This window comes from Diceros bicornis, chromosome 31 (assembly GCF_020826845.1).
Source record: "Diceros bicornis minor isolate mBicDic1 chromosome 31, mDicBic1.mat.cur, whole genome shotgun sequence".
NCBI lineage: Eukaryota > Metazoa > Chordata > Mammalia > Perissodactyla > Rhinocerotidae > Diceros > Diceros bicornis.
In genome coordinates, this window is record NC_080770.1 from 11,846,621 (window position 1) to 11,861,850 (window position 15,230).

General features: G+C 45.6%; 1 protein-coding gene across 2 annotated transcripts in view; it reads right to left on the reverse strand.

Moving 5' to 3' along the window:
- The window catches only part of SDHAF2 (succinate dehydrogenase complex assembly factor 2), a 25,127-nt gene continuing 9,897 nt past the window's right edge, over positions 1–15,230 (reverse strand). The window contains exon 3 of one of the 2 annotated variants that reach the window (XM_058526717.1): positions 1–8,673. In XM_058526717.1, coding sequence (XP_058382700.1) covers positions 8,543–8,673 — 131 coding nt within the window. In that variant the 3' untranslated portion in view covers positions 1–8,542. The remainder of the gene's footprint in view (positions 8,674–15,230) is intronic. The other variant, XM_058526718.1, reaches the window with a different exon arrangement.

Below are 15,230 nucleotides of genomic sequence, written 5' to 3' on the forward strand. Positions count from 1 at the left end.
GGAAATGAATAAAGCACGAAATCCCTCTGACTTGACACAGTAATGGTTTATTTCTCATTCACACAGTTTGAAAGAGTTTAGGTAAACTCCTCCTTTGTGTCGCCAAGCCATCTGGAACCTGTGGCTTGGACGCCTGCAGCAGGGTAACAGTGGGCTGGGGATCACTCAGGATGTTTCTAGGGGCCATGCCTGAAAGCGGCTCTCATTGCTTTCGCTCACATTCTGTTGGCCAGACTCAATCACATAGCACCAGCCTTATTATATGAGAGGCTTGGGGATGCTGTCTTCCTATATGCTCAGGAAGAAGAAATTGGTGAGATGGGCATTACGTAGTCTCTGCCAGAACCCACCCTTCTGTGTGCCAAACCAGCAGGTTTTTCTTCTCACTCATGGCACAAACTCACCCTCTCCTCAAGGGACACGATCCGAAGTCCCATCCAGTCCCTGTCTCTGACCTGAAGCCCGGGGTCTCTGATGACCCCAGTGCAGTAGTCCCCTCTCAGCCTATGAGGCTCTTCTTGCTCCAGGGACCCATGAACTAAAAAGACAAGTCAGCAGCCCCCTCGCCCAGCCCCATATAGCTGTGGAATAGGGACAGGACTGCCAGGGAGACTCCGCCATCAACTCTGGTTCTGCTCTCCAGGAGAGGCTCTCCCGTCCGCTCTCCCTACTGGCTCTGGCTCTGCTCTCTGGGAGCTTCCTCCTTGTCCATCCTCCTCCTTGGCCACATCTGAAATGGGCGTGGCAGGGCACTCTCCCTCTTGTTCATGGATGGTTAGAGCTCCAAAGGTTGTTTTATAGCCGAAAACTGTCAAGGGTTTTTATTTTTGAGGGCGAGGGGAGCCCTGGCTCATGGTTCCCTTGGTCATACACTTCTTCCCAGACTTAGCTTGTTCCTAATCTGTTCGTTTCTAGTCAGTTTCCTGTGCCAGTAGCCACGCTCATCCAACGACTTTTTCTAGACGTAATTCTTGAGCCTAATTTGTTTTGCTGGTTCTCCTCCATACTCTCCTTTTCTCCTCACTGGCTATCTTGAGGCTATTTGGAACAATAAACAGGAGGCACAACTTTGATCTTGTCGTCACTCACTTTATCCAAGGGAAAAGTTTTACTGGGCCTTTGTTGCTCAAAACTTTTATTTATTTATTATTATTTTTTGCTGACGCAGATTCACTCTGAGCTAGCATCCATTGCCAATCTTCCTCTTTTTGCTTGGGGAAGTTTAGCCCTGAGCTAACATCTGTGCCAATCTTCCTCTGTTTTGTATGTGGGATGCCTCCACAGCACGGCTGATGAGTGGAGTAGGTCCGTGCCCGGCATATGAACCCGTGAACCCGGGCTGCCGAAGCAGAGTGAGCAGAACTTTAACCACTCGGCAATGGGGCCGGCCCCCTCAAAACTGTTTTTTATATCTCCTCTTTTTCTACTTTGGTTGTAGAAGACTTTCGAACCCCAGGAGGCCCTGGGTGTCTGGATTCTATTTCCTTTCACTATTACTCGAACACCATTCTTTCCCAAGCTTGTCTCTTCCTTGTAAATCCTCACCCAATGCAGCCAATGGTAGCCAACAGCAATGACTAGTTTTCTGTTCTCCCACCCCTTCCTTGTGAGCTGCCAGCTTGGAAAGCATGTGAGGTACCTCCCAAGTTAGAGCAGGCAGTAGCTTTACCAAACACTTTGCTAGTGCATAACACAGATCTCCCACTTTCCGAGGGTCCTACATCAGTTTCTGTGCTCACTTCTGCCCAACAGCTAAGCCAACGTCACCACAGGTGAGTAACTCAATTCCTCTGGGCCTGTTTCTTCATTGGCACAATGAAGATAACAGTACAGCCAACTCCATAGAGCCACTATGGGAACCAAGCAGGTCAATGCATGTACAGATGGTCCCCCACTTAACAGTGGTTCGCTTTACAATTTTTCAACTTTACAATGATGCAAAAGAGATACGCATTCAGTAGAAACCGTACTTCGAATTTTGGTGAATTGTGATCTTTTCCCAGGCTAGTGATATGTGGTACGATCCTCTCGTGATGGTGGGCAGCAGCAGCTCCCAGTCAGCCCCACGATCACGAGGATAAACAACGCATACATTTACAACCATTCTGTACCCACACAACCATCCCGCTCTTCACTTTCAGTACAGTACTCAATAAATTACATGAGATATTCAACACTGTTTAATAAAATAGGCTTTGTGATAATTTTGCCCAACTGCAGGCTAATATAAGTGTTCTGAGAATGTTCAAGGTAGGCTTGGCTAGGTTATGATGTTCAGCAGGTTAGGTGTATTAAATGCATTTTCGACTTATGATATTTTCAACTTACAATGGGTTTATCGGGACGTGACCTCATCGTGAGGAAGTCTGTACAGTGTTAGCCCACCGTGTGGTCTGGAATAAGCGCTCAGTAAACGCGAGCTGTTCCTGCTGCCGTTCAAATCATTGAGGAGGAATTCCATGTGTTCATAGGAGACTGATATGCTAAGGTCACAAGAGTCTGATATACTAAGCAGCCACCTTTTAAAAAAAATTAAAGTGAGTGGTTCACCTGTCCAGCGGACAGGACACTCATTCACGCTGGCCACTCAGTGATTCTTTTTCTCTGTAAGCAAATCTACATGGGAAGCCCAATTACCCTCTGCATCAGTTACCAATTGCTATGATAATGCTGCATAACAAATTATCCCAAAACTTGGTGGCTTAAAATAATAAGCATTTATTTAGCTTACGGGTCTGTGGGTTGGCCATTTGGGCTGGGCTTGGCTGAGTTATTCTTCTGGTCTTAATTGGGTTCCCTTATCTGTCAGCTGACTTTGGCTGAGGTGAGAGGGGTGACTTGGACACACCTCTCATCCTCCTGAAAGGCAACCTGGCCAGGTTTTCAGGTGGTGGCAGAGGTACAAGAGCTAGGGCAAGCCCAGCTGTGCAAGTGGTTTTCGAGGTTCTGCTTGCTTCATGATTACCGACATCCCATTGGCTAAGCAAGGCCTTTGGCTGACTGCACACCCAGGGTGGAGGGTCCTGCAAAGTTACATGGCAATGGGGGGATACAGGAGTGCAGAATCTACCGGAAATCATGAAATCAATTGGTGAGGGTGAACTCAGACAAGGGAAGTTATTTCTAGGATACTAAAAGTGGGTGTCTCAGAGCTCCATGGCCTGGTGTCCCCACCTCTACTGGGGGGTGGGGACAGACATGCCACACAAGGCTGGAGGCCCTATGGCTTGCACTCTGGTCAGTGCCTGCGATACGTGGCCCAATCCTCACTTCTCTTCCATTCAGCTATCCCTTCTTCAGAGGTGCTCGGGGCCTGGGCTCTGTCTCATCCACCTCTGTGTCTCCTGGTCTGGACCCGGGCCTACCACACAGTGCTGGTGCAGACAACTTCTGCTTGGGAATCAATGAGATAAAGAGCGAAAGAATGAACAGCAGATTCCTCAAGGACAGAAGAGATACGTTCTTCTCTGATCTCCAGCATCTAGTGAAGACCATTACAGTGCATCTATCAAATTAGATTTCTGAGCATCACTTTTCCTGTTTGGACCAAGCCAACTGCCTATGTCTACTTGTGCTGGAAACACAGTATCTAGTACATCTACTAAAACCTTCTCACCTCTGCGTGACCATGCTGAGGGGGTGGGAGCCAAGAAAAACAGAGAGGCGAGGGTCCTGCTCACAAGGGGCCTGGCCTCAGAGCCTCTGGCCTCAGGAGGAACCAGCACTGGCTTGTCAGCAAAAGGGTTGGAGCCAGTGGGTATGACGGAAGTTGGGCAACTCCTCTTGGGACCCACCTGGCCTTCCTGACCAGCTACATCCAGCTCTCGGGGCCAGCCTCTGACTTGGAGGGAAAGGACAGACAGTGAGAGGAAGACCCAGACAGCTTCCAGCCTCATCTCTGCTGCTCAGGGTCAGGAAAAAACCCTTAAGGCAGGGCAGCGTTTGAGCCCTGCCCTCCAGCTCCCCTCCAAATACAAAGCAAGTCTCTCTGAACACCAGACCATCACGTGGAGCTAGGCTGCACTCGTCCTGCTTGGAGGGCTCAGGTGGCTAAGGCTGGAGCTGCTGAGGCCGATGCCCTCTGTCAGAGTTAGGGTCTTGGTGGTCTTACAGGGAACCAAGAGAGGGTCTCTGCAAAGTACTCCGCACAGCAGTCCTCCATGGACCACGAAAAGATCCAGGAGAAGTCAGTAGCGGAAGAGGAATGAGATGGCTTTCACGTTTCGAGGCAGTGCATATGGTACCTAAGTGCAAAGGCCCTGGAGGCCCACGGCCTGGCTTGAACCCAGTTCTGGTTCCACCACTTCCCATCTGTGACTTTGAGCAAGGAGCGTCATCTCACCAAGCCCCACTTTCCTCATCTGTAAAAGGGGAAGGATAATTGTACCTATCTCGTATTACTGTTGTGAGGATTGAATGAGATAATCCATGTAAAGTTCTTAGCAGTGTTGGGCACACGACAGGCAAACAATCCTGTTAGCTATGACTACCATCAAGTGTTCGTTCCTAGGGGGCCGGGCACTCCGCTAGTGACTAAACTTCATTTAGTACTCCCACCCACACGTGTGGTGAGGTTCTTTTTCTTCCCTTTCTACAGATGAGACGCAGAAGTGTGGAGAGTAATAACGCGCCCGAGGTCACCCAGCTGACCAATGGTAGAGCCAGGACTCTAACTTAGGTCTGATTCCTGAGCAGCTGCCCTTAACTGCTCTGCCCTACTTCCCCTCAACAGGTGTCCAGGGACATCACCAAACGTGAACATTTCACTAAATAAAAACTAAATAAACTGAAATCCACGGGGAAACAAAATGCACATCGTAATGTCATAGTTTGCTTTTTAAAACTACATGCTGGGGGCCGGCCCCGTGGCTTGGCGGTTGAGTATGCGCATTCTGCTGCTGGCAGCCCGGGTTCAGATCCCAGGCGCGCACCGAGGCACCACTTCTCTGGCCATGCTGAGGCCGAGTCCCACATGCAGTGACTGGGAGGATGTGCAGCTATGACATACAACTATCTACTGGGGCTTTGGGGGGAAAAAAATAAATAAATAAAACTACATGCTGGGATGTGTAGTTACGTAAAATATGTTCACACTGCCCTTTATAGAGAACATTCTCCTCCTGGGCAGGAATATCTGGATTCAGGCAAGACCTGGGACCCAGCAAAAGACTTGAACTCTTCTTTTGTGGTTATAGGTTATGAGGAGGTGAATTTCTTCCCTACACATCTTCTTGGAAGCCCGATGTTATTGGATGGCTTCACCTTTTCTACCATCCATTCTCAGATGTCTGACTGCTAACAAACTTTGTTTCTTGAAGCCAAAAGGGCACTGCTTGCCTTAGGCCACCTGCTCCACCGTGCCATGTTACCTGACTGGGGCAGATTCTAACACCGGGCCTCATTCCCAGAGGGTTCACTGGGAAATTGAGGTGTCTGTCACAAGGTGGCTTAACTAGAAGCTGATCAGGATCATCAACTTGACAGCCGCAGGATGGCAAGCCCACCATCCTCAGGTACAATAGGCTGTGTTAATAAAAGGGGCTGTCAGCTCAAAGCCTCCCAGACCTGCTTGCCATTTAAGGCTGCTCGAGCTTCCTTATCATGGACTCTTCCTCTCTCTGTCCAGCCACAACAGCAGATGGACTAACAGATAAATGCAAGACTCTCAACCCTCCCAGAGGAATCCCTTTCCCTGGTGATGTTTCAAAATATGAACCAGGCTTCTGCCGGTGCTGCCCTGGCTGGAGCTGGAGAGACAGACCAGATGACCTCCAGATAATGCCCAAAGCCAGGAAGAGCAGCCTTGACAATGACCCCCAACAGATGCGCTCTGTCTAAGGCACAGAGCTGGGGCAGAAGTTGTCTGGTCTCTGGATTTTGAAGACTTAAAACAATTAAGAGAGGAAATGATGGGAAGAGAACAGCCTTTGCTGACCCAGTTTGACATGTCATGCGAGAGCCTGGGCACTAAGGCTCAGGAGACCACTTCAGATGGGTCAGAGCAGGGCCAGACGCTCATCCACCCAGCGCAGGCTCTGAATGAGTTCAGTGAGCAGAGAGGGGTCCAACTGAGCAATGAGCTAGCTTCTGTTCATCACAGATCCCTGGGGGGCTGCTGGCTTTTGCCCTATGTTTATTAATTTTTTAAAAATGCTCTGTGGCCTGCCTACTTTTACTTAATGCCTAATAAAGGGAAAAACTGTTTACATAGCACCCCTGGGTCTGACACTGAGCAGCTGAAGTTAGCAAGATCCTTCACTTTCAGAGAGATGACACAAGCCAGCAGCCTGCGAAGAAAACAATTCCTTTAGAAGCAAGCCAGTCCCAGGTGAAAGGGGTAGCAGTTGAACATTATGTTAAATAAGACAAAATCGGAGTAAGGAGAGATCAAACCCCAGGGGAATAAAGCCCGCACTGCATACTTGGCTGCTGGAGTTGGTTGCATAAGCGTCCAGGATAGATGGGTAAGTCACTGCCCCATGCATGTGCACTTCTTACAGTCCAGATAAATCTCTCTATATAAACTCTCTGCCTACTTGACATTCTCCCCACAGCACATGAGACGAGGCCCCAGAGAATGGCCAGAGTCTGCGGTAAGCTCCCAGGGTGACGTCTTCTCATCTGCCCTGCCTCTTTCTGCCTCCCGATCCCCACTCCCATTCCTCGCTTAGGTGAGAGCCCTACAGATTTTTCCATCAAAGGGTCTGTTTTCCACGGGGTCTGTTTTCTCTCCAGCCTTCACTGGCTGGTAAGACACCCCGTGGTTCTTCAACAGGCTCGGCTTTCCTGTCTGCAGATGAGACTGCCCTGCACGTAACTCTGGTGAGCTCGCTGACACGCAAGGCAATTTGTGTCAGGAGACAGGTTTTAAGTCTCAGGCTGAAGACATGACTGAACGCTGATACCTCTATCTACTGAGAGCTTACTGTGTCTTGCAGACCATGTAAGAACTCTGCACGCTTTAATGTCTTCTCAACTAGTTAAGATAGGGAGCGTCATCACCCCCACTTTATAGATGAGGAAACCGAGGCTCAGGCTCATTCATTTATCCAGCAAGTAAGCAGTGGAGCCAAGATCTGAACTTGTAACCAGCCCCTGCACTGCTTCCTCATTTACGAGCTAGCTTGGGTGACCGAGTGCTTACTTTGGGAAGCAGCTGGAAGCTTTCTGCCTGCTACGTGACACATAGGTCATGTCTCGGAACCGTCAAGTTTTCGCCGTACTTTTCAAAGCGTAGATTTCTACTAAGTTTCCACTAGCACGGTAGCGTGTTCTGGTAGAAAGTCCACGAACTAAATGAGATTCTGGCTTTTTGACTGAACAGCTACCCGACCTTAGACAAATTACTCTCTCTGAGCCCACTTTCTCATCTACAAAGTAGGTATAACACCACCTGTCTGTAGGAGTGCTGTAAGTTTTAATGAGATCATGTAAGTAAAGGCTGTTCTCTTCTCTTCTCTCCTTAGCCAGGGACATTGAGGGACAGGCAGGACCATGAGGAGGCCCTGTGGGAACCCCATAGCTCAACCACGCTGGAAACATGTACTTCCACCCTGCATGCAGCTCTTAGGATTGCCAACATCTGCCTATCAATTCTGCCTTCCTCAGGTCCACACCTTCAGATGGTCCTGGCCCAGTCTGGGTGATGACCGTTCTGACTGGATTACAGCTCCAAGGGCAAAACCCCCCAGTGAGACCACCTCCAGCAAGGCAGAAGTCTTCTGGCCCTAGAGCTAAACACTTTCAACTAATTCATTTTGATATACTATTTCTTATGTGTTATTATTTGGTCAACTAAAATAATTAGAAAGACTGTAGAAATAAAGAAAAAGTTTGGTATAGTGCTACATGGAGATAAAACCTATGACTGTGATCTTGTAAAACTTTATAAACATAGGACTATATGAGAATAGACAAAATTAAAATAGTTGTGTGAGGGTTGGGGAATTGTGACTTTCCTTTTTTAGATATTCTTTAATATTCCATTACCGTTCAGCTTACAGAGCGAACATTTCAGAGAATATCCGATGGGGATGTTGACTCCTAAGCAGCATGCCCACACCATTCCTCCTTGCCGCCCTCATTCCGCCTGCTGCGCCTTTGAAGGATTCAGCTCAAGGGGCTTTGATCAGCTTCCCTTGGCAGAAAACCATATCAGGTTGGAAAGGGGGAATTTCACTTGAACAAAGCTCTGGGCCGCTCAGGGTAGCTTTCCACACAGCACCCGCAGCCGGCTGCCTCTTTTCACTGAGCACGCTCCTGGTTGAAGCAATGAGCCAGCACAATAGCTGCCCCTGCAGTGCCCTCCTGTGGCCAAGGCTGGCAACACTGACACCCTGCTTTTGAGAACTGCACAAGAAAGCATTAGAACGAGACACACTGAACGTTTACACGTCCTAGGAGAGAGGTGGGTCCATTCTTTGAGGCAGGACGAACGGTCCGGGTGGGCTGAGTGTCTAAGGACATGCAGGAAAGCAAGGCCATATCCATCGTAAGCAGTGAGGGTCCGCAGACTGAGGCCAGGCAGGCAGGGGCGCACAGCTCAGTGTGGCTTTTCAAAGAGGTATTCGAGATCGGGGGCACGCAGTCTCTGCTCTTTGTTTTTGTTTTTTGCAAAGTCCCTCAGCAGTGCCATGACTTCATTCTCAAATATTTCTGGTGCTGGTTTTGCTTCTGAAAGAGAAGAATAGGCAAAAATAATTATGTATGTTGGCCAGTCAATACTCAGGATCTTGAAACTTAAAACTGTGGTCTTCACTAAGAGCCACAGTAGATACACAGACCGTCTTGATTCTTCCTCTAAATATACAGGGTAGTCTATACCAGGAGTTGGCAACCTACGGCAGCCTGTATTTGTAAACACTTTTACTGGAACAGCTGCTCCCATTTGTTTACATATTGTCCGTGGCGGCTTTTGTGCTACGATGACAGAGTTCAGTAGTTGCAACCGAGACCATGTGGCCGCAAGCCTCACATATTGACTCTCTGGGCTTTGATGAACAAGTTCGCTGACCCTTGGCCTGTCCAGTCTTGACTGTACTATTTTGCTCTGCATTTGGTATTTCAGTTTTCTGGGTATTGTGTTTCCCCGTCCAGTCTATAAATTTCCTGAGGCAAAAGTCCTTGGTTGTAAGTGACAGAACCTAGTAACTCTGGTAAACTTAAGCAAAAAGGAATTTATTGGAAGGCTATTAGAGGCACACAAAATTGACATGAACCTGGAGAACCAGATGTGAATGGACAAGCAACAAAGACAATGAGTTGAAGAAATGAGAATGCCAGTCCACTGCTGGGAGTCTGGCAGTGCGCTGCCCACCTCCTTCCACCCTTGAGACACTTACTTAAGATTCAAATTACAAGCAAAGCCTCCCACTGGGAGAGCTTATGTAACATGCTCTGGAATGAGCCTCCTACCAAGACTAGCTACAAGGCTGGGAGAGGGAGGTCCTCAAAACAAAGTCTGATTCCCTCTCACTCAGCACAAGCCTGGCATCTGCTTTTTTGTGACAATCAAAATAAGACCAAGGAGGTTTAGGATTCCTCCCAGGATGCTGAAAGTTGGAAAGAACACTGCATTCATGCTAACAAGAAAAAGTCAGATAAACTACAAATATTATAACTTTCTTGAAGTCATCGAGAGCTGAGGTCACAGGGTAACCAAGCAGAATAAAATTTAAGGAAAGAGAAGTCCCTCAAGAGACAAACTGGACGTGAGCACTCGCTTACCTGAGAAAGGGCACAGGAAGAAGAGACACTGGGCACCATACATCCAGGTAAGAAGAATTCGGCTAAAACTTTCTATGAACTGCTAACAGCCAAGTGTAGGCTAGCATGAGAGCATAAAAGCCCTGGGAGCCTCAGACACAAGGGGAGTTTGTGCCCACCTGCAGGATCTTCCCAACAAACCTCCACTGAGTATGCTCCAGACAAAGACAGGGTTCAGAGAGGAGGCTGGACAGAGCCTCACTCAGTGATGCAGGCCAGGGGGAGGGGAGCAGCCAACACTGCAAGAAAAAAAGCATAAAGCCCAGCCCTTCTCCTCTACGGAACAAAAGCCTCAGAGACTGGGAGTAGGTCAGTGAATCCTGCCTCCTAGAGGGCACATGAGAGGACCCATTTGGGCTGGTGGGAAGGTAAAAGAAAAAAATCCTCCACCTTTGTGGGATGGGCAGGATCACTGAGAGAGCCCACCCCACAGACCCAGGGCCACAGGGACTGAAGCTGGACCAGGTAACAGAGAATACCCTCTCCACCTTCCCTCCCCAAACTTACAAGCACCAAGTGGAAAGCAACAGGAATCTACCACTGGAGGAGGGCAAGAGCATGGACAGAGATTCCCTCTGAGGCACAGAAATACAGGAAGGCTGAAAGCTGAGGGTAGAACAGGAACACTGAGAAACACCCTCTGGAAACTCACCCCCCACCTAAGCACATTGTAACAATAGAGGCTGGTGGTGCACTGAAGGGAACCAAAACAATAACAAAAGCCAAAGTGAGCTTAACTCCTAACGAGCTTGACTTGATCCCCATATTACCAGCCTAGCCGAAGAAGCATGCCCACTTCTAGGCATAAATACTATTTACCTCAGTCTTCACTGTCTTACTCATGATATCTAACATTCAATCAAAAATTATGAGATACACAAAAAATTAAAAGTAGAACTACCTTATGATCCAGCTATCCCACTACTGGGTATCTATCCAAAGAACTTGAAATCAACAACCCAAAGAAGCTTACGCACCCCTATGTTCACTGCAGCATTATTCACCATAGCCAACAAGTGGAAGTGACCTAAGTGTCCCTTGACTGATGAGTGGATAAAGAAGATGTGGTATATATATATACAATGGGATACTATTCAGCCATAAAAAAGGACAAAATCGTCCCATTTGCAACAACATGGATGGACCTGGAGGGTATTATGTTAAGTGAAATAAGCCAGACAGAGAAAGACAAACACTGGATGAGCTCTCTCATATGTGGAAGATAAACTAACACACAGACAGAGAGAACAGTTTGGTGGTTACCAGTGGGAAGAGGGTTGGGGGGTTGGCACAAGGGGTGAAGGGATGTATTTATACAGTGACTGACAATAATGTACAACTAAAAGTTCACAATGTTATAAACTGTTATGACATCAATAAAAAAAAAAAATTATGAGATACAGTGGCTGGCCCAGTGGTGCAGTGGTTAAGTTTGCATGCTCCCCTTTGGTGGCCCAGGGTTTGTGGGTTTGGATCCTGGGCACGAACCTACACACTGCTCATCAAGCCATGCTGTGGCAGGCATCCCACATACAAAATAGAGCAAGGCTGGCACAGATGTTAGCTCAGGGAGCATCTTCCTCACCAAAAATAAATAAATAAATAAAAAATATGAGATACACAAAAGAAGAAAAACACCACACTGTGAAGGGACAGAGCAATCAACAGAAACAGACTCAGGGATGACCCAGATGTGAGAACTATCAGATGGGGAATTTAAATAAAAAGTAACTATGACTACTATGTTAAAGGCTCTAGTGGAAAAAGTAGACAAAAAGTATGAACAGATGAGGAATTCCAGCAGAGAGATGGAAACTGTAAAAGTCAAATGGAAACGCTAAAAATAAAAATATAGTAGCAAATAAGCAGAATGATCTCAAAAGGCTCATCATAAGATTTGACACGGTCAAGGAAAGAATTAGTGAACTGGAAGACAGTCAATAGATATTACCAATACAAATTACGCAAACTGATACATAACGAGAAAAGAGTGAAAGACACAAAATAGAGAACCCAAAAGCTGTGGGACACCATCAAACAGCCTCATCTAAGTGTAACTGGAATCCCAGAAGAAAAAGAGGGAGAGAACAAGGCAGCAGAAATATCTGAAGAGATAATGACAGAATTTTCCAACAATAATGGAAGGTATAAAAGCACAGATTCAAGCTACCCAAGCAGGATAAATACCAAAAACAAATACTTAGACACATCATATTCAAACAGCTAAAAACCAAAGAGGAAATACTGAAAACATTCAGAAAGAAAAAGATACATTATATACAAAGGAATAAAGACATAGCTGACCTCTTGTCAGAAACTATGCAAACCAGAAAACGGTACATGGTAATGATCGAAGAATTTGAAGGAGGTGTAACACTGAAGGTAATCAAAGCAACAACAAACCCAAATCCAGCTCAACTCCTAACCAGACAGACTGGATCCTGCACACAAAGAACCTAGCAAAAGAAGTGTGTACATGTAAAGTACTGAAAAAAAAATTGTGAACCTGTAATTCTATATCCGCTGGAAATATCTTTTGAAAGTGATTAAAAAAAAGCCGAGAGAATTCATAACAGCAGACCTGCACTACAAGATATACTAAAGGAAGTTCTTCAGGCAGAAGAGACTATGATACTGACAGAAATGGACCGACGTAAAGAAATGAAGATCTCCAGAAACAGTTAAAATGAAGGCAAATATAAACTACATCTTGTATTCTTTTCCTTATTTTAAATAACTCTAAAGATAACTGTTTACAGCAAAACGATAGAAATGTAGTGTAGGCTTACACCATAAGTAAAAAGTATGAAAACAATAGCACAACAGATGGGAGGGAGGAATTGGAGGACACTGGTGTCAAGTTCTTGCATTATACAGGAAGCAGTACAATAACACTTGAAGGGAGACTGTGAGGAATTAAAGATGTATACTGTAAACCCTAGGGCAACCACTAAAAAAATTGTAAAGACAGGTACAAATAACAAGCCAACAGTGGACGTAAAACGACATAAAAATACTAAATAAAAAACCCCCACAGAAATAGAGATAAAAAGGAACAAAAAACAGACGGAATAAGTAGGAGACAAATAAAAAGATGGTAGCTTTTAGTTCAACCACGTTGATAACTCATGATATGTAAATGGCCAAAACACATCAAAGGAAAGACAGAGACTATAAGATTGCATACAAAAGACAGAGACAGGGTAAAAGTAAGAGAATGCTGTGGTAGGAAGACTTGTGAGTTGGCCCCCAGTATTTCCCTCTCTCCTGATATACAAGCCCTGCGTAATCCCCAGGACTGTGAATATCATGATTTTCCCTCCCATGATCAGGTTATGTTATATGACACAGTCAACCTTAGGACAGGGAAATTATCCAGGTGGCTCTGACCTAACCACATGAGCTCTTTAAAAGCAGTTTTCTCCAGCTGGTAGCAGATGGGGAAGTCAGGGAGATTTAAAGCATGAGAGGGAATCAATGGGAGGGCGGATCTCCATTGCTGAGCTGGAGGGGGCCAAGTGGCAAGGACCTGAGAGTGGCCTCCAGGAGCTGAAAGAGATCCACAGCTAGCAAGACAATGAGATCTCAGCCCTACAACTGCAAGAAAATGAATTCCCCTAACACCCTGAATGAGCCTCCAGACAGGAATGTAGAACAGCTGACACTGATTTCAGAACGGGAGATCTGGGCACAGCTTCTGACCTACAGAACTATGAACTAATAAACAGGTCTTGTTTAAAGTTGCTAAGCTGGGGGCCAGCCCAGTGGCATAGTGGTTAATGCGCATGCTCTGCTTTGGCGGCCCAGGGTTCGCAGGTTCAGATCCTGTGTGCGGACCTACACACCACTTCATCACGCGCTGCTGTGGCAGCATCCCACATACAAGATTAGAGGAAAACTGGCACAGCTGTTAGCTCAGGGACCATCTTCCTCAAGCAAAAAGAGGAAGATTGGCAATAGAGTGTTAGCTCAGAGCCAATCTTCCTTACCAAATAAATAAAGAAATAAATAAAGTTGCTAAGTTTGTGGTAATTTATTACGTAGCAATGGAAAACTAATATAGATGGAAAAACACATACCATGCAAACACTAATCAAAAGAAAACTAGAGTGTCTATATTACTATCAGACATTTCAGAACAAGGACTATTACCAGTGATAAAGATGGACATTATGTAATGATAAAGGGGTCAATTCATTAAGAAGATATAACAATCCTAAGTGTGTCTTCACATAATAACAGAGTTTCAAAACGCATAAAGCAAAAGCTGAGAGAAATGAAAGGAGTATTACCGAATCTACAATTATAGTTGGGAGATTTCAACACTCTTTGTAATTGATGAGCAAGGACAGAGAAAATCAGTCGGAACACAGAAGACACGAAGAACAACGTCAACCAACTTGACCTAGATGAGATTTATAGAATGCTTCACCCACAAGTGCAGAACACACATTATGTTCAAATAAATGCACAGGAACCTTATCAAGACACCCACATTTCAGGCCATAACACAAATTTCAAGAAATGTAAAAGAGGTGAAATTATACAACATATGTTCCATTGTTACAATGGAATAAGAGAAGAATATTTGGAAAATCCCAGAATATTTGAAAATTAAACATACTTCTAAATAACTCATGGGTCAAAGAGGAAGTCACAAGGGAAATTAGAAAATATTTTGAATTAAATGAAAATGAAAATATATCCAAATTTGTAACATGAAGCTAAAGCAGTACTTGGAGGGTAATTTATAGCATTAAATGCTGATAGTGGAAGAGAAGGTGTCAAGTCAATTAGCTCAGCTTCGACCTTAAAAAACTAGAAAAAGAGCAAATTAAGCCCAATGCAAGCAAAAGAAAGGAAATAATGAAGATAAGAGTAGAAGTCAATGAAATTAAAAACAGAAAAATAGAGAAAATTGATGAACTCAAAAGCTGGTTCTTTGAAAAGATAAATAAAACTGATAAACTTCTAGCCAGACTGATCAAGAAAAAATCCCCAGAAATCACCGATATTAGAAATAAATTAGAGACATCACTACAGCTCCTTAGACATTAAAAGAAAAAGGGGAGCCAGCCCTGGTGGTCTAGTGGTTAAGAATCGGTGCCTTCATTGCCGCGGCCTGGGTTTGTTTCCCGGTTGAGGAACCATACCACCCGTCTGTCAGTCATCATACTGTGGTGGTGGTTCATACAGAGAACTAAAAACCAAAAACTAGGATATACAAGCATGCACTGAAGCGTTAAAAAAAAAAAAAAAAAGAACGCAAAAAATAAAGGGAATATTACAAACAACTTTATGTCCATACATTCAGCAACTTATGCAATATGGGCCAATTTATTGAAAGACATAAACTATCAAATCTCACCCAAGAAGAAACAGATAACCTTGGGGCCGGCCCTGTGGCTTGGTGGTTGAGTGTGCGCGTTCCGCTACTGGCGGCCCAGGTTTGGATGCCGGGCGTG